This window comes from Lagopus leucura, unplaced genomic scaffold, assembly GCF_019238085.1.
Source record: "Lagopus leucura isolate 7727_CA_CO unplaced genomic scaffold, USGS_WTPT01 Super-Scaffold_100009, whole genome shotgun sequence".
NCBI lineage: Eukaryota > Metazoa > Chordata > Aves > Galliformes > Phasianidae > Lagopus > Lagopus leucura.
The window spans coordinates 2876521-2899038 of record NW_024962266.1 but is presented as its reverse complement, the minus strand read 5'-3'; the positions used below and the strand labels follow the sequence as shown (position 1 = coordinate 2899038).

Below are 22518 nucleotides of genomic sequence, written 5' to 3'. Positions count from 1 at the left end.
AAGTGAAGACAGGCTCTGAGCTGCTTTCTTGCCTCAGAAATACAGTTAAGGTGTATGTTATGACCGTAAAATAACTGCTAGAGCTATGGCAGACTGAGAAACCCAGATAAAAAGCTGCAGCTTCTTCCTGTTTCAGGGACAGATTTGTTCACACACAGAATGTGCGTTGGTAACTTGTCAGTGATACAGGAAAATTAATTTGTTCTCCTGGTCCCTCTGAGGTGAGGTTACTTTAAATCTGTTGCAGTAGAATCTAGAAATTGGCTGCTTTCTCAGGTATGAGTTAGCTGAGTGATTTAAGTGATAATTTTGTAGGATTACAACATGACTTGTTTTCCTTGTTTGCTGGCAGAATACAGTCCTTACGGAACTCATGGTGGCTGGGGAGGCTCTCCATATTCTCCCCATCAGAATATACCTTCTCAGGGACGTTTCAATGACAGGTAGAAGTGTTCTACTTTTTTTTTTTTTTTCTTCTGCCTTTTTCTAAGATCTTCCTTTTTATCTCTTTCCTTCTGTACCAGCTCAATTATTATTATTTTTAATCTCTTTACTTCTCGTTGTTTTTGTGATCTCAAAGGGAGAGACTGTCCATGTCAGATGTGGCTGGTCATGGAAAACAGTTGCCCTCAGCTGAGCGGGAGCAGCAACTGCGCATGGAGCTGCAGCAAGTGGACCATCAGATTAGCCAGCAGACACAAATGAGAGGACTGGAGGTTGGTACCAACATTTGTAAGAGTGATGAGAAGTGGCAGGGAGAGAGAGATGAAGCTAACTTTTCATATGGAGCTGCTTTTTGTATGTTGATGACCCTTTTCTCTGTAATAATACTCAGTATCAATATTTAATTCTCTGATGATAGACATTAGGACTGTGGTAGAAGTGTAAACGTCTTTGCTTAGCAGCAGAAACTTCCAGGACTTTGCATTAAGCAAATCAACACCATACTTGAATGTGCACTCTGTGCTCATTCATGTTTGCTTTCATTATCTCTCTCACTCCCCCTCTCTGTTCACCTGTTCGCTCAGAGGCAAACTTCTTTTTTGAAGTGGCTGTTTGTTCCTCTTGGCTCCACTGGCCCTGAAAATGTCTGATTCTGTGTGCAGACAGCTGTGTGACCTTCATCTGTTTCACGTTTGGCTTTGTGTTGTACCTGTTTCTTCCTGAATAGCACAAGCCACAGAAGTGAAAATTAACTATGAAGTACAGTTAACTGAACAAATTAAAGCTTAATATTTTGTCTCCTTTTGGAAGAAATGTTGTCACTTGCAACATAAAGAAATATGGGAGTCTGCATTTGTAAAGGAATTAATGAGCTGAAATTTTTGTTTGTATTTTGTGAGATTTAAATAGAAGGAGAAATACCAGGGCGTAACGAAGCACTGGATATAGCAAATCTTTTGTGGTTTTTTTCTGCTTGTTTCATTTTCGTAATACATTGAGCAGGGGAAAAATCAGTAAACATTTCTGTCTTCAGAAAACGCTAGAAAACTATTCTAAGTTCCTCAGCAAGTACTCCTATCAGTTGTCTTTGCAGGAGGAATTGCTATAAGTAGTGAGTTGTTAGCAGTTTCTACTGAAGCTATGGCTATGTGAGAACTTGTGTCAAGTTAGAAGGATTATTGCTGATTTGTCGTAACAGCTGACAAATTTGAAGTGGCAGCAGCAGTTACAAGTAGTATTTTTTTAGATACTTGAAACGTAACTTGTGTTCTCGTGCTCTTGTTTGGGAACAAGAGATTGTTCAAAATTTTGCATGTCTACTTTTGCCATAATGGAAGAGTATTGGAAAGTTTTCAAAACCCTTGAATGGCCTGCCTCTCCTCCTCATTGTTACTGCAGTTGTGTCAGTGTTAAATCCTACATAGTTGAGTTTGAACTTTGATTTTACCATAATGGATGGTAAATCCAACAATTTGGATTTGTTGGAACTCATGGGTTATTGTGAGTAACAGCAGCCTTCAAATTGTAAGTATGTTTGTAATACAGAAAGCTTTATAATTTGCCTGTTACCACATTGTCACAGTCACTAAAATTCAAGTCTGAGCATAAATAACTAGATTATCTTGCTTCTTTTTTGTCAAATTAATGAGCACCTCTACTTATAGACCAGCCATATGCTTGGCTGTGAGTAGATGGTGCAGTTCTCAGTGTCTAAATGCAGAGCACAAACTCACAGAACTCATTCCCAGATGTTAACAGATTTTTGGAGTGGCTGACTTGGTTACTGCTTTTAACTTGGCTGCTGATAACCTGTGACTACAGTCTTGTGACCCTCTCTCTTCCTGTGCTTCCTTACCTGGGTCAGTAGAGAATGACATATGCCATTATCTTATATATATACTGAACTCTAACATGGTGGTGTGATAAATTCTACACTGTAAAACAAAGCAGCAGGTTTATGTATCTGCTCTTATCTTTTCTCACCAGGTAGCTCACAAAAGAGTTTTTGCTCTTATGCTTTACCTTACTTTCAGGAAGGGAGAGGCATGCAGGGAATATCCATGCAAATTTGTTACAGTAAAAGGTATTTAACACTTCAAAAATGGAAAGATATGTCTGTATGTAGAAGAGATGCTTGAAGTTGCACTGAAATTATTTCAGGTGGGACCTTGTTAAGCATGGAGTGAGAAGGTCTTGGTTTTACAAATAAGCAATACTCCAGAGTTATGGCCTAGTGCCCTTTTTGTGCTTGCTGTGCCATGTGCTCAGTTGTGTATGTGCTTGGCTTTATGCATTTAGGCTGTTAGTAACAGGCTGCTGTTGCAGAGGGAGGCGACTACCCTGGCAGGCCAACCACAGCCCCCACCCCCACCTCCCAAGTGGCCTGGGATGATCTCAAGTGAACAGCTGAGCTTGGAGCTACACCAGGTGGAAAGGGAAATTGGGAAGAGAACCCGGGAGCTGAGCATGGTGAGTGCTGTGGGGCTGGGAGGCAGAGAGGCGGAGTGGAGGGCTGTGTAGCTGCCTGCAGCCCTTTCACCCCAGTAAAATGGCTCTCTGCTGGCTGCCAACAGCTGGAGTCACCCATCTCCCTCTTCACCTCTTGATTCTTCGAAACCTCCAGAGAAGTTTTGTGATTCTTTGTAAAGGATTTGAATTTGAGCCACTTCAAAATACTCTGCTTTTATTTTGTTGCTGTTTGAAAATGAGCGTGGTGCTGGATTTGCTGAAAATATGAATTGTCTCCAAGATCACTGTGCTGTGAGTTGTGTAAATTGCTTTAGTACAGGAAACATCTCCTGCAGGTGTAGGCTAGTGTTCAGTGGTCTGTGTGCTGTTACAGTCTATGGTCTTTGTTCTTACAAGAATTACCCCTTCCTTTCAGAAAGTACTGCGTCCTGAGATGATGAGAATATCTTACTGAGTCTCTTTTCTTGTCTCATGGCTTTTGTGGGCTGCACTTTGCAACTCCAATTTACAGGCACTCATCACTGATCCCAAAGAAAAAGTCTCAGGTTCTTTTAACACCATGTTAAGAGTTATTTCTTCTCCCCCCCACCCCTTTTTTTTTTTTTTTAAAAGGAAAGCCAGTCTTCACTGGATATAAAAAACAAACTGGGCACCACTAAACAGACAGAAAATGGACAATTAGAACCACAAAGCAAGGTTCCAGCTGAGGACCTCGCACTGGCATTCAGGTAACATGAATATTACGAGCTTTCTTTGCACAACAGGGGAATGGCTTAATTGGGGTCAGACTGTTATATAAATACGTACCCCTTGCCTCATGTTTCTGATGTGGAAGCAACTGCTAGGAAAAGATTGTACAAATCCAGTTGTTGTAGTGCAAGTGTGAATTAAGGGCCATTTCAGCTGATGGGTAGCTCGCTGTACGGTAGTTAACATGGCAGAAAAACTGCTGTATTTTTCAGACCAGAAGTTCATCTAGTCAATATTGGATGGTTAATAGGGGGGAGTGGGAAATGCACAGTGAGAGTAGAAGAAATCTTTATCTGCTGATTTAGTTTCAAATAAATGTTCCAGATGTGAGGGGGAAGTTATTCCATCCCGGTTTGTAACCTGAGTGCTGTGTAGAATAGTACATAGCTTTGAAACCAAGTTCATTTTTATTAGAAGGCAATAATTTTTAATGTAGATTCTGGAATTAGTTTGATACTCAGTTGAAATAAGTTGTTGGCTGGCAGTGCTGGGGAATCTACAGTTTTCACTGGCTACAAGTATCTGCAGATACTCAGATGTTATCAGAAAAGCTCAAATGCTGCATGTGGTTTGGAATCTGCATATTTATTCAGAAAATGCATCCTTTTCAATAGTTTATGAAAGTCCACGCTTTTTATATCCACTCTTAGCTCTCCTTTGCACCATTAGACTGAGACTTCCAAAGGGGAAACTGTTTCAGTTGCTATTTTAGTACAAAACCCTGAAAGTAATGAAACAGAAACAATTTCCATACATCCATGCATGTTAAATATTCTGGAATAAATGTGTGTATCATGCAGAACTTATCTAGAATACTAAAGGCATTTGGTTTTGTTTGTTTTCGTAAAATCTTATGTCTTCCTGATGAGATCTGAAGTGTAGCAGACAGCCTATTTGTTGTACGTGGTTTGTGATTACACATGTTCAGAACTGCTTATTGAGGTGCTGCAACAAGTATTGAAATCCTTTCGCTTAAACTTTCAAAGCTCAATAATTACTCCATCTCATCCCCTTTCTCCTCTTCATCTCATCCCCTTTCTCCTCACAACTTTTCCAGCAGTGATGTTCCAAATGGATCAGCCTTGACACAAGAAAACATCAGCCTCCTGTCAAACAAGGCAGCATCTCTCAGCCTGTCAGAGGACCCGGAGGGAGGAGGAGACAGCCAAGACTCCCAGAGAATGGGTGTTACACCCACATCTGCTCCATGAAGAGAGGCCAGCGTACCCCAGAGTTCCTTTTGCTGGGGTGTTGGTAGCTTCCGTCACGTTTTATTCCAGGAGTGATTGGAGAAACGCAGGAGCAACAGCCGTAGCAGAGCAGCAGGTCCAGAGGCAATGTGCACAAACACAAATACTAGAAACAAATCCTGCACATAGTTCACATTAACGCATTTTTTAATTAAAAAAAAATGAAAATTAGCAGTATCTGCAAGCAATTCAAATTAAATTTGTTTTTGTTCTGTGAATGAACTTTATTTTAATAACTTCGGACGCCTTGGGTCCCAGGGCTTAAAAAAATAAGATATTATATATATACTCTGTTTGATTAATTGTATGATCTTAATGAAGTAGGTTTTTTCTTTTTTTTTTTGGTATTATTACATACCCAGTGCGTAATTCCTTATCACTTCTATTATATAACAACCTGGCCATTTCCTTTGTATGATTTAAAGGTAAACAGGGAATGTGGGCTGTAGAGTAGCTCTGGATTGCAGTGTCAGAAGATGTGCAGCGAATTAAATTCATAGAACAGTTTCTCCCCTTGTTTGTAGGAACTGAGCCCAGCTTTTTTCTCGTTTAAGTAATTTTAAGTTTAAATATGACAAAATCTTTTTCAGTGCAACAGATGCAGACCAAATGTAAGCTTGTGCACAGCATGTGTGATCAGAACAGGAACAAACGATAGGTCCAACATTCAGTACTTTTATTTGAAGATTGCTGTCCTGGTGGGTTTTTTTTTTTGGTAGAGTTCAGCAGAATGCAGGCAGCTGAGGCTCACAGTAGAGAGACTGAACTATCCAGTCAGGGTTGTGCAGCATTAGTGAGGCAAGGTCTCTAGAAATAGCAAGCAGGAAGAATATAAGGCTGTGCAGTTGCTGGAAGGATGTTAACTGGAGGTGAACTGTTGGCCTGTACTTGGTCACCCAGTGTTAGGTTGGTTTTGCTTGGTTGTTTTTCCCACTCTCGTTACGCTTTTAAAATAAGCTTGTCCAAAGTGCATACAATGAGGTTAATGCAGAGGGACTCATTAACCTCTCTGCTTTCTGAAACAGGTCTTTCGTGTGCACTTCCCTCTCAGCAATCCTTGCCTTTGTTATTTCTTCATTGTTATTTTATTATTAAACATATAATAATTTCTTCTATGACCTGATTATTTTTTTCTGTTCAGTGGCACATCAGGTATTTAATTGTGATGCCGTTTTGAGTGCCTTTCACTGACAGAGATGGTCATCTTTGATTTGTGCACATCAGCAATGGTCATATCTCAAAAACAGAGGAGAATTGTTTGTTCTCTTGTAAAGTTCCCATTGTTTAGGTTCTGTGTGTCACAGACCTCAGAATCAATTTCTGGTTTGTCTGTCGCTGCTGCACTGAATCCTTCCCAGATGCCTATTTAGAGGAGAAAAGCTGCATCAAAAATTCCACTTCAGGTGCAGCACTGATCCTGTCAGTCATAGTGGAAAGTAAATTTGGTTTGAGACCTAGCGTGCTGCTTCTAGTAGATGCTTTGTAAGCGTGAGTTGGAGGAACCGTGAGCCTTTCTAGATCTGTTTTCTTTAAAGAAACAAGGGACTTGTTCTTGCTGCACATTTTTTGACTTTGTTGGCGTGCACTAGGGTGAGACCCTGCATATGAAGAACTTCATAGAGGTTGATTTTTGAAGTGCTGCTCCCTCTGCACCTTCTTGGCCTGTTATTTTCTTTCTGGGTTAGACTACTAAATCAGAAAGCACTGGTTATGTAATAAATTACTGCATTGCTTTGGTTGGGTAAAGCAAGAGTTAATAATTTTCTTGTTTGTTTGTTTGTTTTTTCCTTAACTTTAACTCCTGCTGAGGTCATAGCAACCTTGGGCTAAGCTTTGCATTCATCATACTGTTAAATAAAACAAAATATGGGGGGTGGGAGGGGATACAGTCCCACTATTGCCTACCAGTAGGAGAGTCCAAACAGAAGACTCTTTTGAGTAGCAATTATTTAATTTGCCCAGTCAAGGCACCGCGTTTGTATACTATTTCACATTGAATTTGATTATGCCCTACAGACCTGGCTGGTCAAGGATTTGATACACATATTGGCTTGGGATTCGAGCTTTCTTTTTTATTTAAATAAAAATTTATATATAAATATATATATATACATATATACATAGTTATATCTGTATATATATTGGGTATGTTTTAAGAATTTTTTCGCATGAGCGCAGCTGTTGTGATCAGATATCTGGGAGGTAGAAGCACTGAGTGAAAATAAAGGCATTTTTCAGCACACACCCATCTATCTCCATATCTTCACGCATATTTATTTTGCTCTTAGTTGAGCTTTAGCCTCTTAACTGCTAGCAGTAGTTTTAAAGCATGCTTTTATTTTTTAAACCCCTCTTAACTTTTGGCAAAGAATCATCTTGGCGCTGCAACTTTGCCAGCCCCCATCCATCCGCATCTCCTACTTGAAGCCTAGCAGCACAGCCGTTCCCTTGGCACTGAGCAGAGCGAGGCTGATGCAGTTTAGAGCCTGGTAGGTCTGTTTCCTCCCTTCTCTGCTCTGAGCGTGGTGAGGAGCTACGGGTTCCTGGCAGCGTGCTTGGCAGCTGGCTGACGCAGCACGGCGCTGTGTCCTCCCATTCTCGAGCGCAGGGCTCCACCATCAGGTCAGCCTGCTCTTCCTTGGTTTTAATTAGTGTACTTCTTCCTGCTGAGTCTTTATCAGCACAGGGAGCTCGTTTTTGTTGAGATAATTAGTGCAATATTCTCACCTAGGAGGACAAGCCCAGAAGGTATCTTCTGTTTACTGCAATATTTTTTTAATGTGAACTGAATTCTCAAAAACGGTTATGTTTGGAACTACAGATTCCTTTTCAACACTAGTAAGAAAATCTGGAGGAGTAGAGAACTTTGTTTTACCTTTTATTGCTTCTGCCAGCTAGTTTCCTTTCCACGTTAGGAATCACTCCCTCTTTCCTCTTTGCTTTTGCTCCTTGGAGGTTAGCATTAAATCTTTCAGATTGCCTCTGCTGGCCTACATATAGCAAATGCTTCCAAAACATGGATTAGAAAGGAGACCTTACTCTTGTTGCTTCTCCTGTGTCCTGCTCTCCGTGCTGTACTTTGTGCGTGGTGTCCTTGTTGTGATCAATGTGTCCAGGTGAATGGCCTCTTTGCCCAGTATTATAGTTTGGCTTGTTAAATAGTTTGTTTAATATCTACCAGCAATATTGATTTTTGTTATTTCCCCCCTCCTCTTGCCCTTTCCTTGTTTCTCTGGAAAAGCTTAGTTGAGGAGACAGTCAAACAGCCATGTATGGTGCATGTGTTTAATTCTTTCTGAAAGCAGCACCTAAAATGTTCACTTTTTATGAAAAAAAACTGGGAGAGCAGGTAGTTATACATGCAGTGAAGGCACTGACAGTTGCAGTATGTAACCAGAGAGTGACAATTCCTGGAGCAACCCTATACCGCATCATGGCCCCAGTTGTACAGGAATACGTGTGCACCTGCATGAAGCTGGTCTGATCTGTAAAGCGGTTCAGTCCTCCTACTAAAGCAAGAGGGAATAGTATTACAGTGGTGTTAAGAGCATCATTTCGTAGGTAGGTTGGATTTTCTCCTGCAATAGACACCTTTGGACAGTTGTTGATACCCGAGTTTCAGCTTCAGCATGGACAACCCTCCCTCTCCCCCCAAGAATGGGAAGCTTCAGGTGGTAGGTTAAGCTTCAGTGTGTCAGTGATTCAGCCAGTGTAGAAGTGATGTTGGTTTATTCTGTACCATCAGTATCTTTCTTCTCTTAGAAACATCACTGCATCCTTTCATACGCCCTAGTTCTCTATATAGGAGAAATCTATACTTAGTTGCCCCTTTTGTATGTTACTGTATCCTGTCCCATTTTAGAACAGCACCTTTTTCCTTACTATCAGAGCACCTTTCAAAACTCGGAGTACTGTTGTCCCCTTCTTTCCCTCAATTTCTTTTCTGTCTTGTTTCCTTCGAGCCTTCTTCTCTGCCTCTTGTCCATACCTTCCTTTCTTTCCTTCTTGGCTTGCCCATTCACCCTCCCTGATTGTGTAACAGTGACAGCTTGCTGCCTCAAAACAGAGCATTCAAATGAATTCGCTTAGCCAATAACTTCTGTGAAGTTGCCTTTTCTAATGGTGTTATTACTCAGTGATGCACAAATGTGATATTGCCCCTACTGGTAGGCAAACGAGGGATCTGTATAAACATGGTAAACTGCTGTTTTTCTTTAAAGGAGAGCCAAAGACTTGTGCTTTACACTTTTTTTTTTTTTTTCCTGGTGTAGCCATTTGATTGTCAAATCTTTGTAGGGTTCTGTGAGTTGACTGTATTATCCTAACAGAAATTTTAAAATCTTCACAATTGTCAAGCCTTACCCATGCATTGTGTTGTGGAAAATCATTCCGTGTAGTCATACAAATTGCCATGTACTGAGATGTGTCTGGGGTATTCTGACATGTTCTGTCTCCTGTGTGCCCTCCCAGCTGCTCGAGTGGCTCATTTAGAGAGGGAGAAGAAACAGAAATTTTGTGTAATTGAAGAAGCCTTGTCTTAGTTTAAATTGACTTGAATACTGATTTGAATTATCTTTATTTGCAGTAAAAGATAAATCTGTGCTACAAACAGATTTATTGAGCTATTGAGCCCTTTGGAACTGAAAAGGTACATCAAACTAGCATTAAATTAGATGGATAAAAAGCAAACTCATACGACTACCTTGTCTCATGACAGCAAAAAAGGCAGAATCCTTTTGGAAAGGACTAGGAAGGAGGCTTTTCACTGATAAAAATAAAAGTTCACTTGCATTTCCCTGCCTAACTTAAATTCTTGCAGACTGTTACTCAGGTTTTTGGGTTCAGAGAGAAATCTGTGAGGAGCCTAACTCCTTGCTGCCATTTCCACTTATAATCTGAACCATAACGAAGCAAACTGCAGGATAGTTTCCTGAAGGAGTGCAGTACAAACTAGCTATTTCACGCCTACTTGTATGGTCCAACAAATTCAGAGCTAACAGTCAGGAGGCTCAGCAGCAGGAGTGCTGACTCACCTTCCCTGTTCTAAAGTGAGGAACGAAGAAAACCCGTATCAGCAGCGTGCAAGTGCTGTGTGTGTCCACGTGCAGATGGAGTATTCGTTGTCTTAGAATAGCTAGAAGGAGCACAGAGCAAGGCTGGCTGTTTCTATGACTTCACTGCCATGTTCGGATTTGGTCACCGTTCGTTTTTACAGAACATCACCTCCTACTCTGAGCTAAAAAAAAAATAATCAAGTGTCAGCAGCTTAACCTTTTGTATGACAACAGATCAATTTCCCTGGGTGAAAAAAAGGAAGCAAAGTTCTTGAGTTGTTTAAAAAGGAGTTTAGACATGAATTAGAAAGACATCTGCCTTGCTTGCATAAAGTCTGAATTTGAGGAGAGTGAGGTCAGACCTTGGTGCTAGAAGTTGGATGGCTGCTGCTTGCAGTACCCGAGCACGCAGTCTGCGTAGCACAGATTGATCTTTCTCAGATCAAGCATAGCTTGGAATGTCAAACACTGCACTGGGGATTCTGTTTTCCACACTCAGCTGTTATCAAGTGCATTAACTCCTACTGAAAGGAGGAAGAAAGAGGCTGAAGAGTAAATCAGCTCAAGTTATGTAAGTAAACAGTTCAGGGGAACGTTATCCCAGCCGAGTCCTCTTACCTAGTTAATAAATGATCGTTACTCTTGTGTAGGAGGAAGCTCAGTGTTGTCACTGTCTGTGAGGCACTTCTTGTGATGCAGGTAGGGTCTTGATTAGCAGCAGGGAAAGGAGAACAAACTTAATACTGATTTATTTATTTTTTATGGCAAGAGTAACAGGGAGTGGTGGAAACTCTGAACGCTGTTGTAAGTTAAGAGGGTGCAGTTTTTTCTGAAAATTCCTAATAAAAAGAGCATGTGGGAATTTGGATTTTTCTGCATCCTCTTCTTTCTACATCAGAAACATCCCAGTCATTAGAAGCTTAAAAATCTGTGACCATAGTAATCAAAATTGGATGTCTTGTAGCTTAGTAACGTAAATAATTAACTATTTGTCCCAGTCAATCTTTGCAATTTCAATTTCAATTTTTGCAAATTGAAATTGCAAAATTTGCAATTTCAATCAGTGAGTTGGCGTATGATTTTAGTGCAGATTGCCAAGTGTTCAGCATTTTGGGCAGTTTAGGTGCCTGGCTGCATCCAGCACACAGTTGGATGTTTTCCTGCTCCAGGAAACAGGAGAGTTCTAGGAAAAATCAGCTTCAGGTGAAGGAAACACATCCTTGAGAAAAACAGAAGTAACAGGTGGTGCAGTGTCTCTGAAAAAATAACAACACAACGCATTACAGGTAATGGGGTTACGTATGAAATGTGAATGGGAGAAAATATATATGTAAGGAAAAAAACAAAAAACAACCTTGTGGAGTATTTGATGTTTAAGAAATGATTTGCTTCCTTGTACTGTTCAATGGATTTATGGATAGTTCTGTGGCAGGCCGTACTCACAAGTCTTTGGCATCCGACCAGATTGTGTACTGGATGAATCCCACAACTGGACGTGTGCACTGACCTCTTCATTTCCAGCTTTTTAAAATAAAACTTGGTAGCAGCACTTTAGAAATGTGTAAAGCAACAGAGTGGAAAGCCTGTATGCATCACAGCTGCTCCAGAGATTACAGTTGGCCCCTTTTATCTGCAGCCCCTTCTGCAGGAAGCTGCTGTAACACGGGCAAACCCAGCACACCAAACGGCTTGATTTTTCCAATTTTAAGGAGTTCCCGTTACCCCTTTGGCCTTTGCTTGCTGTGTAAGCAGCCTCTGTGCTAAGAGGAGCTTTCCTTGAAGTCAGCTTAGCAACTGTGCTGTAGCTTGATTATTTGCCCCGTTTTCTACACCCAGTAACATCGTGTCAGGAGCTCCTTCCTCATTGTAGGCTGTTGCTATGGGGAGGAAGAGGTGAGGCAGAGCGCTCGTGAGAAGAGAGAGGAAGAGTTACAGGACGGTCAGTGCAACAGCTCCCAGCTCCTCTTGGAAATATCTGCTTCCAGTTGTGGGATTTCTCTATAGATGACTTTTTTTCTCTTGTTTTTGTAAGCCTAGGTGTTTGTTTGGTTTTTTTTTGATCTTGTTAGTTCTGTACCGGTCTCCCCGAGACATACTGCAGTCATTATCACCTTTTTGGGTGGAGTTTATTTTTTGGTTTGTTTGGTTTTTTAAATAACTTTTTAACATTGGTGCATATATGCTTGGGATAGAGCTCATGTAATTTTCCAATCGTATTGATTGTATGTGATTGTGCCCTGCAGAGGTATATTTAACAAAAAATAAAAAGGATAGTCTAGGTAATAAAGGAGACCATGAGATTTGTTGAGTCAGGTTATGAACTATTTCTTGAATTTATTTAGGATTTTGGATAAGTGAAATTCCTTGTCTGCTGTTCTCATAAGTCACTGCTAAACAAAGCGTTGTTATTCCCATGTGTTGAGCTGGTTCTTTTCTTGCTTTTTTCCTCCCCCTGTTTTTCTTTCTTTCCTGCTTCGCTTTCCCATTGAAAAATAATAATTCTTAAGCCTTATGTGGATGGCTGACTGTTGGAGTGATTTTGTGAATATGTGCTGTGTGTAACTATCGGGACGCTTTCGATAGAAGTAGAGATGAAGTAGAGCTTATGAGAAGAGTTCCATCAAGTGAATTCTTTGCAAGTTCAGGGGAAGCTGGAAGCCTTGTACACACTGAGCCTGCAGGCACTGCAATACCTCTCCTTGAAGCATGAGGTACTTTCCTGCCTTTTGGGAAAACCCAGGTGACAAAAGGAGTAGAAGAGGTCGCTGTATCTGACTGCCTTTACTCCTGCAATAGACTTCTTATGGTGGGAAGAACAGCCTGCCAGGTATTGTGCTGCAGTAGGACGGAGCGGGCTGAAGGAGGCAAAAGGTGAGGGAGGTCCAGAGGTCTGAAAGTCAGTGTTTGTCTCCCTGTTTCTTTCTTAAAGTACAGAGCCTACGTGTCACTTGTGTTAAAGAGTAAGGAAGCGGAGACCTATTGCGTGTGCATGATGGTGACAAAGAAGCCTTATGTTGAAATGCTGTTTCCTTTCCTCTCTTTGCTTTGCTTTTCTCCCTGTTCAAGCTGGCTCAGCCTCACCTTGCTTTCACAGTGTCTGAGAGTCCTTTGAGTTGCAGATCCAACAAACGCTTGAGCTGGTGGAAAGGTGGTGATTCACTACTTGGTCTGTAAATAGATGGAAGTGTCTACAAGGTCTTATCTGCTTTTCTGTCAGCATTTATATTAAATGATAGATTAATGGAGAACACTGAAATATCTCTCATTTTCTGTCTCGGATGAATGTGCATTCCTCTGGGTGTGCTGTCCTGATGGCGTATGGGTTCAGACCAAGGTGTTGGTTCTCCTTGGGCCTGGAGCATGAGAGATGCTGAATGGCAGAGAAGCAGTTGCTTCTACGGGCTGTCTGTTCTCTGCCTGCCTGCAAGCCAGGTCGCTCCTTCCAACAAGAAAGAATGTTCAACATAACCTATTTTGCTAATTGACTGGAGGTCCAGCATGCAGTGAGCACCAAATGCTGTCCTCACTGCCTTTAGGGCAGTCACACAGCTGGCCTCTCACTGGGTCACTTGAGACATTCAGTTCCTATGAAGAGAGTTGTGTTTGGTAAGCAATCATGTGGAAACTGGGTGTTTCTGCAGGCAATGGTTCCCTTTCTCATTTTCCCCACTGGTCTGAGGGCTCAAGGATGTTCAGGTACACTTAAAACCAGCTTGAACTTCTGTGGAAGTTTGCTTGTAAAAAAAAAAAAAGAAGATGTGAATTGCTGCAGAGTCTGATCAAAGGAACGGAATAGGGAGCTTTGGGGAAACCTGCTGGTTTTTTTTCCTCTGGCCTCCTCAGGGGTGGCTCTGCCCAGCCAGTGCTGAGCTGTTAGTTTGAGCTGAGCCCGCAATAAATTGCCACTTACCTACTGCACTCAAGATAGGTATTTATCAGCTCCCCTGTGGAGTATGGCTTGGGCAGCTGATGGATCCCTTCAGCCCTATGCTAGGTTTGGGAATAAATTCTTAGAGGAAGCCCCCAGCTTGCCATCTTCTTGCATTCTGCAATTAGCCTCGCCGCTAATAGGGCCACCATCGTAAAGGAGTTGTTCCCTTGCTCTGTTTTAGACGTTCTGCCTCTGTTTGCAGTGAGTGCGTAGCTGCACTGCTGCTGTGCCTCATCACGCTGGTGAGCCTTCAATCCCGTAGCTTGAGCTGCGTGGGATGTGCAGAACACAGTGGGTGCCTGCCCCTGGTTCACGTGGCATAGAGGCTACCCCTCAGCACTGGATGAAGAGCCCCTGCTTGGGTGCAGCACGCTGCTGTGCTGGGAGCAGAGAACAGGCGATCCCTTCTGAAGGCTCCGGGGCTGTGAGCAGACCTTACCTCAGTGGTTACACCAGCACTGCTGGGAGCACTGTGAGCAGCACAGCTGAGCCCTTCCTTGCAGTGCGCTGCTCGCCTGGAGTTGCTGGGTGCTGCTCAAAGGGCACCGTGTGGCTTCTGTGCTCACTTTGGACAAAGACAGCCCTGCTGGAGGATGGGTGAGAGCAAGAACGTGTGCGAGACTGACTTGTTGGGCACAGCCAGTTTCCAGGTGCTGCTTATGGCCCTGGGCTGTAGCGCAGCCTTGCTTTGGAGGCCCTCCTCTGCAGCCTGGGAGCACAAGCGCTGCTCCTGAGAGCTGCGTTTTGCTGAGCAATGAGGTACCAGAGTGAGATTCACAGACACCTCAGGGGTTGGGATTTAGTGACCTCTGGAAAACTTTTTCACGAGCAGTTAATTTTTTTATTGGCAAGAAAGGAAGGCACCTTTGTGTGAAAGGAAGGCACCTTACGTTTGTAAGGGGTAGGTGGTCAAACTTTCCCTTGTCAGATTGAACTTTAAAACCTCTTTCAAGCCAAACATTGCTTTTTTGTTTTCCTGCTCTTTGTTTAACCTTCTGCAGCGGTCATCAGCCTTTGGCCCCAGCATCCTGCCCCCATCCTGCCCGCTGCTGGAGCCCAGTGTGGAGCTGCTCTGGGAGCCTAGGGCTTGAGCACTGCCTGTCCTCCTGGGGATCTGCATTTACATCCAGAACACAGGAGGCTGGAGGCACCAGGCCGGGTAAGAGAAACCACTTCTGCTAATGCTTTGTTTTTAACCGAATCACAGCTCCATTTTCCTATTGAAGGAACTCAGGCTGCTGCTGCTCTGGACGTGGGGCTTCTGCCCAGGACATGGGGAGCTTAGAACATCACAGTTCCCATCGAGGAGCAATTTGTGCCCAGCTCACTGATGGACTGTGCTTCATCTTATTTCTTTGTGGCACTGCTTCATGCTGTGGCGACCGCTTTGTAGGCTGGGTTGTCTTGGGTGAGCACCAACCCTGGCCTGGCTGCGTAGGAGCAGCCCTGGTCTGCTCTGCACCGGTCTGGGGGAGGGGAGCAGTAGGGAAGGGTTTTCTGTTGATCTCTAATCAGGTTGAGCTACTGGGCTCAGAGGAGTGCTGCAGGACTGCCAGGGCAGGTAGCAGGGCTGAGTGCAACGCTTGTTGTGGGATGAAAGCAAAGCTGTGGGGGGACACACGGGCTGTGCTGGCTGCAGCCTGGCTGTGGGATTGGGGGTCCCCACATCTGTATGGAGCCCTCTGGTTTTTAGCTGAATCAGCAACTTGTTCCTTGGTTTTCCGTGCTTCTCACAGAGGTGACTGAAACAAGACAGCCAAGCCCTTCCCCCTCTGTGTGCTCTTCCTTGCCAGTAACCCTTCCCAGGCAGCCATTTGCTGTAATACTTTTGGACTCCCTCCAGCTGATGCGTGGAGTGTGGACAGTATGAAAGGGAGGCCCAAGGAGCTGCTGGGGGAGCAGGGCAGCTCCCAGCCAGTGGAACGGCATGCAGCCCTGTGGGTCTTGTGTTCCTCTCCCGCCGTGTGTGTGTGCACTGGGTATGCTGGGGGGCTGGGATGGCCCAAGGAGCTGATACATCAGATTGAAGGGGCTAAGAGTGTGAAATCTCACATCCCCCCCCGAACAGATGGAATCTAAAGCCAGGACAAGCTGTGGGATGTTCAGCACCAACTGCAGGGCATGCAGTGCAGTGGTGTGGGGCTGAGCTCCCTCCCCTGCAGGAGCTGGAAGTAGGGAACAGTGCCACTTCCTGCAGTGCTCCCAACTGCCAGAGTGCTTCCCTTCCTCCTGCCTGCCATGGTGCTTGCAGGGTCAGTCTATTTGACTTCCCACCCCTTTCAGGCTTTGCGTTCTGTGCTGCTGCAGCTGTTCCATGCATCTGTCCTTCATATTCTTGCAACAGTATGTTTGCTTTTACCACTCAGAGAGGCCGTGTTCTCAAGAGCAAGAGCATCTTGTGCACGTCCTCTTGCAGTGCTTGCTGCTGCACTAACAGTGTGCTGGAGAGGGCCCCCAAGGCTCGGTACAGCCCCAGTGCCAAATGAGGTAATTTCTGCTTTCATGGAAGAACTGCAGCCCAGATGAAGTCACAGACTGATCTGGGTTGGAAGATCATCCAGCCATTGCACAAGAGCACGGGCAGGGAGTTGTGAAAGAACCCAGAGCTCCGTGCGTCACCCTGTGCTGCCCTGCTGGGTGCTGGCAGCTCCAGTGGCCGTTAAAAAAAACCTTCAGTTTTGCCACTGAAGGAGCAGCACAAGGTGGCTGCAGCGATGGGCACATGGGGTCTTTCCCCATGCCTGCCTCCAGAGGAGCCGTGGGGACATGAGCAAACCCATCGGGAGTTACACAGAGGACATCTCTAGGATGCAGTGTTTATCAGCCCTAGGGTGCCCAGTAATGTGCTGCTGGGGCTGGTGGGATGTGTATCCCCTGCTTGAGCTTCCTGCAGTAGTTAGAACAGCGCAAGGCTGAGGTGGGCGTGAAAGCACAGCTAGAATCACAGAATCACAGAATTGTAGGGGTTGGAAGGGACCTCCAGAGATCATCGAGTCCAACCCCCTGCCAAAGCAGGTTCCCTACATCAGGTTGCACAGGTAGGCATCCAGGCAGGTCTTGAACATCTCCAGAGAAGGAGACTCCACCACCTCCCTGGGCAGCCTGTTCCAGTGCTCCGTCACCTCACTGTAAAGAAGTTCTTGCGCATGTTTGTGCAGAACTTCCTATGCTGCAGTTTCTGGCCATTTCCCCTTGTCCTGTCTCCACTCACCACTGAAAACAGTCCGGCCTCGCCATTCTGCCCCCCACACCTTAGGTATTTATAGACCTGGATCAGGTCCCCTCTCAGTCTCCTTTTCTCAAGGCTGAACAGACCCAGTTCACTCAGCCTTTCCTCATAGGAGAGATGCTCCAGGCCCTTCACCATCTTCGTGGCCCTCCGCTGGACTCTTTCCAAGAGATCCCTGTCTTTTTTGTACTGGGGAGCCCAGAACTGGACGCAGTACTCCAGATGAGGTCTTACCAGGGCAGAGTAGAGGGGGAGGGCACACTGCTGGCTCATGGCCAGCCTGTCGTCCACCAGGACACCCAGGTCCCTTTCCGCAGAGCTCCCCTCCAGCAGGTCATCCCCCAGCCTGTACTGGTGCATGCAATTATTCCTCCCCAGATGCAAGACTCTACACTTGCTTTTGTTAAACCTCATCCGGTTTTTTTCTGCCCAGCTCTCCAGCCTATCCAGGTCTTGCTGAATGGCAACACAGCCTTCAGGCGTGTCAGCCAATCCTCCCAACTTCGTATCATCGGCAAACTTGCTGAGGGTGGCCATTATCCCCTCATCAAGGTCATCGATGAAGATGTTGAACAAGACCGGACCCAGCACAGACCCCTGAGGAACACCGCTAGTTATAGGCCTCCAACCGGACTCTGCACCACCAACAAAATTGAAAGGGCAGAAGGATTTGAGGGAAGGAAGGAAACAGAGCTGGAGAAGGAGGTCTCCCCAGCAAAAAGGGAAGGAAACCATCCAAAGCGCTGTGTCTGAGGGCGCTCCTCTGCTGAGCTTGGGGCACGGAGCTCTTCCCCAGGAGGGAGCAGGGCAGGGTCTGTACAAAGCAAAGATGTGAATGCAGTTCAGAGCGGACTTTGACGCCTTCCCCATAGAATGATCAGAGCTTTGGTCTGTTTTTGCACCAGCTTGTTAGGTCTGCTTAAAAAAGGGCACCTGTGGCTCTAGGAAAGCACTATTTCCATTGTGCTATTCTAAAAGCAGGGTGTGCTCAGAGGTGTGCTGCCCTGTTGGGGCTGTCCCGGTACATCCCATAGCTGCACTACAGGAGGGCAATGGGAGGAGGACCATGAGGGTCCCGATGCTGGCTGGGCTGGGGGCACTGGGAGCTCCCTGGGCAGGCGGGCACACACTCAGCAAACTCTCTGCTTCCAGGATGATGCATCTCTTCATGGTGTGTCTCTTCGGCCTCTGGGGCATGGCTGCCCCTGTACGCTATGCCGTGGAAGACATTTGCACTGCGAAGCCCCGCGACATCCCAGTGAACCCCATCTGCATCTACCGCAACCCTGAGAAGAAGCCCCAGGAAAGCGAGGTGCTGGAGCCGGGGAAGAAGGGCAGGATCCCAGAGTTCACCAACCCCCGTGTCTGGGAGCTGTCCAGAGCCAACTCGCGCTTCGCCGTCGTGTTCTACAAGCACCTGGCCGACTCCAAGGACAACGAGGAGAACATCTTCCTGTCTCCCCTCAGCATTTCCACAGCCTTCGCCATGACCAAGCTCGGGGCGTGTGGTGACACCCTGCAGCAGCTCATGGAGGTCGGTGGCGTTTCCTCAGCCTTCCCTGTTGCTGCTACTGGGGCCTGGAAGGCTGTGGAGCCGGTGGTGCCAGCGGCTGCTGGGGGCTGCCTGGCCAGGGCAGCTGGCATGGGAGGGGATGCTTTTATTTAAGCAGCTGTCAGGTGGGACACAGGAGGCTGCTTGGGTCTCAGCTCATTTGGGTTCCAGCTCTGCAAGGAGCCACCAAAACCTTGAGGTGTGCCTTCCTCTGTGGGCAGCCCCTGCTGTGGGACAGGAACCCTTCTCTCCCTGGGCCGTGCTCCCAACACTCTCCTTTTCCCTAGAGAAGGGCTGGTAACACCCACTTCTGCCTCTCATAGGAAGTGATGCCACAGATAATAAGCAATGTGCTATGGGATTTTCTGTGCCTGAAGCCCTGAGATGGATAGGAGCTGACAAATTGGAGCTGTCTTTCCAGCTGACAGCTAGGAACAGAATAGAAAAAAATCACTGTGCTGCTGCAATCTACCCTCAAAACAATTGCCACATACTTGAAAATAGATAACGAGTAGCAGAATTACTCAACAGACCATGAGAATTACTCCTGGGAAGGAGCAGCCTTTGGCATTCTCACAGGATTAGAGCAAACCCTGCAAGTCTTCCCATGGCCTGCACTGACCCAAGAGCTGCATCTGGCCCCATCAGTGCCATGCCCACCTGGTGCAGGGCTCTCATGGGGAAAGGCCAGGCTGCTGTCGATTCAGGAAAGGGTCAGTTTGGATATCAGGAGTAGGTTCTGTGCCAGTGGGTGGTTGGCACTGGAACAGCCTCCCCAAGGCAGTGGGCACAGCGCTAAGCTGCCAGAGTTCAAGAAGTGTCTGGATGATGCTGTTGGACGCAGGGTCTGAGTTTTGGGTGGTCCTTGTGTGGAGCCAGGAGTTGGTCCCAGTGGTCCTTTTGAGTCCCTTCCAACTCAGGATATTCTGTGGTTCTGTTATTCTAAGGCTGTGCCTTAGGGGATGAGCAGAGGGCAAGAGCTACATCACCACTTGCTGTTGGAGCACAGGAGCCTGCTGATGGATTCCTTTTTCCTCTGTGGCCCCTCCAGGTCTTCCAGTTTGACACTATTTCAGAGAAGACGTCTGACCAGGTCCACTTCTTCTTTGCCAAGCTCAACTGCCGTCTTTACAAGAAAGCCAACAAGTCATCAGAGCTAGTATCAGCAAACCGTCTCTTTGGAGAGAAATCCTTGGTCTTCAATGAGACTTACCAAAACATTAGTGAAATAGTTTACGGAGCCAAACTCTGGCCGTTGAACTTCAAAGTGAGTTTGAACTGCTTGAGATTCTTGGTTTGTTTGTTTTTTTTCCTCCCTGTCCTGCTTTTGCTGCATCCCCATCCCCTGCTGCAGGGAGTGCCACGCTCAGCACAGGGAACACTGGTGAAGACAGACAGCAGCTTCTCCTGTCCCAGCTCTGTAACCACAGTCACTTCCCAGCTTCTCCTTTCTAAACGGTGCTGTGCTGCACAGTGTCCTCCCTTGGGAGGTGTTTATAACCTTCCACTTAAGCTATTTTGGTCTCATCTTTCAGGAGAAGCCAGAGCTTTCCAGGCAGATCATAAACGAGTGGGTAGCCAATAAGACAGAGAGACGCATTACAGAAGTGATCCCAGAAAAAGGTATCGATGAGCTCACTGTCTTGGTCCTGGTCAACACCATTTATTTTAAGGTACGGCTAACAAAGCTGGAGAGCAGCCAATTTCCAAGGGGCAGCGACGTTGCTCATGTTTGCTTTTGTCCTCATCATCTCCCTGTCAGGGGCACTGGAAGTCACAGTTCCCAGCTCCAAACACGAGACTGGATTTATTTCACAAAGCCAACGGTGAGACCTGCAAAGTCCCCATCATGTACCAGGAGTCCAGGTTCCGCCATGCGTTCATCCAGGAGGACAAAGTCCAGGTGCTGGAGCTGCCTTACAAAGGGGACGACATCACCATGGTGCTGGTTTTGCCCAAAGCTGGCACGCCGCTGGTGGAGGTGGAGCGAGACCTGACGTCGGACAAGCTGCAGGACTGGATCAACTCTATGAGGGAGGTCTCCCTTACTGTGTCCCTGCCACGCTTCCGCATCGAGGACAGCTTCAGCGTCAAGGAGAAACTGAGAAAAATGGGGCTGGAAGATCTCTTCAGTCCAGAAAACGCCAAGCTGCCAGGTGAGGTGTGAGGGTGGGGGCAACCTGCCTGCGAGGAAAAGAACACTGAGCACGTTTAAGTGATGCTGCACCACTGAGGGACTCGGCACTCAGCCCTCGCTCTGGGCACACAGCCCTGCTTAGCTCTGAGGGCACAGGAGTTGAGCAATCCACTGCATGCAGTTGGTGGAGGATATCCTCGTTTTAGGGCAGATGTGCCTGCTGGGTTTCAGTGCTGTCCATGAAGGGAGGGACTGTTTTGCATCTCGAGCTCCTGTCTCCAAACATGGTTTTGATTTCCTTGTTTTGTTATTCTGGGTTTCAGGTATAGTTGCAGAGGGCCGTACAGACCTGTATGTATCTGAGGCTTTCCACAAAGCCTTCATTGAGGTAAGCTTCATTTTGTCCCAGGATGTGTTTTGCTTTTTGTTTTTTAAAAGCATGAAGCATAACAGGAAAAATGTAACAGACTGTGGCTCTAACACAGATTGTCTCCACAAGGAGACACTGAAGCACAGTGCATCCTCGTGCTTCAAATTGGTGGGGAGGGATGTAGAGCCCTCTAAATGCTGCATAATGCCTGTGTCTTAATTCCTCCTCCTCTTCTGGTTGGTAGGTGAATGAAGAAGGCAGTGAGGCGTCAGCAGCGACATCTGTTCTTATCTCTGGCCGTTCCTTCCCCATGAACAGAATTATCTTTGAGGCCAACAGGCCCTTCTTGCTCTTCATCCGGGAAGCCGCCCTCAACACCATTATATTCATGGGCAGAATATCTGATCCTTGCTCCTAAAGGCTGTCCGAGCCTCACCATTCCCCTCCCTGCCCCTGGGAAAGGGATGGTAGGGCACTGCCATGCAACCCAGGCTGTGCTGGGGTGGCTGTATTACTGTTTGGTGCCAGCTGCAGGGAGGGGCCGTCCTTCTCCCGCTCCAACCCTCGTTCAAAGGAAGCTGATTTATTTTTTTTCTTAAATAATGGCACTGGTATTTTCATGGCAGCCATTCCAGTATCACTGGCATTCTTGCATCCGACCCCTCCTCCCTCTCAGGCATCAAACTGTAACTGATCCTCCAGTACGTTAAGGCCTATAGATCTGTATGGAATAAACTCATCTCTGAACGGACGCTTTTCACTAAGTCACTTCCTAGGCTTAACCTTCCCTTTCTCAATGAACATGCCCTTTCCCACACTCCTCAGTCGCAGCAGCAGCAGCCAAGCAACCAATGCTGGGCCAGGGCCATCTTCTGCAGCTTTGCAGCGTACAGCTGGTGGGTGGAGGAGCTGCCAAGCACCAGGGCTCTGCTTCCAGCAGCCCTGCCGTGCCCAAGTGCTGAACTAGTGAAAGCCTCGCCGTGGCTGCTCAGGCTGTTTGTCTGAGTAATGAGCTTTAAACGAGCTCCGTCCTCTGAGAAATCTGCATTTACGGCCGGAGTTCAAAATAACAAAGGCGGTGAAAAAACACGGTCTTGTCCTGCTGTTGGTGCAAGTTCCAGAAGAGCTGAGCGCAGACTGCTGCTGACACCAGAGTGGGGGGCGGTCCCTGGGCTGCCATTTGCTCTGGATTTGGTAGGGCATCTGTGTGAGCTTTCTAGTAATGTTCCGGACTGTGGATGTTGAAGATGATGAGAAAGGAAGCAGCTGGGAAAGCTGGGCAGGCTCACCCCCATCACAGCCACCCACGGTGTGCAGGTGCCCGGCCTGGCT

The 22518-nt window shown here is 46.2% G+C and overlaps 2 protein-coding genes across 9 annotated transcripts in view; both read left to right on the top strand.

Annotated features, from left to right (window-relative positions):
• RC3H1 (ring finger and CCCH-type domains 1) overlaps positions 1 to 13223 on the top strand; it is a 57665-nt gene extending 44442 nt beyond the window's left edge. For 3 of the 8 annotated variants that reach the window (XM_042873058.1, XM_042873061.1, XM_042873066.1), the window contains 5 exons: positions 353 to 443; positions 581 to 716; positions 2743 to 2913; positions 3526 to 3641; positions 4721 to 9704. In XM_042873058.1, the coding sequence (XP_042728992.1) occupies positions 353 to 443; positions 581 to 716; positions 2743 to 2913; positions 3526 to 3641; positions 4721 to 4874 (668 nt within the window). In that variant the 3' untranslated portion in view covers positions 4875 to 9704. Of the gene's footprint in view, positions 1 to 352; positions 444 to 580; positions 717 to 2742; positions 2914 to 3525; positions 3642 to 4720 lie in introns of all 8 variants that reach the window. The other 5 variants (XM_042873059.1, XM_042873063.1, XM_042873060.1 and 2 more) reach the window with 5 other exon arrangements.
• SERPINC1 (serpin family C member 1) lies at positions 11165 to 21937 on the top strand. Its single transcript, XM_042873069.1, has 8 exons — positions 11165 to 11253; positions 14900 to 15057; positions 18280 to 18661; positions 19731 to 19946; positions 20215 to 20352; positions 20442 to 20835; positions 21140 to 21204; positions 21431 to 21937. Exons 3-8 carry the CDS (start codon positions 18281 to 18283, stop codon positions 21602 to 21604), a joined length of 1368 nt encoding a protein of 455 aa, XP_042729003.1. The 5' UTR covers positions 11165 to 11253; positions 14900 to 15057; position 18280; the 3' UTR covers positions 21605 to 21937.
• The last annotated feature ends 581 nt before the right edge of the window (positions 21938 to 22518 follow it).

Excerpts from the sequence above, each read along its gene's own strand:
- SERPINC1 (XM_042873069.1), top strand. The coding sequence starts at position 18,281 with ATGATGCATCTCTTCATGGTGTGTCTCTTCGGCCTCTGGGGCATGGCT. Across the intron at positions 19,947-20,214 it reads TCTGGCCGTTGAACTTCAAA|GAGAAGCCAGAGCTTTCCAG; the intron begins GTGAGTTTGAAC and ends CTCATCTTTCAG. Across the intron at positions 20,353-20,441 it reads TCAACACCATTTATTTTAAG|GGGCACTGGAAGTCACAGTT; the intron begins GTACGGCTAACA and ends TCTCCCTGTCAG.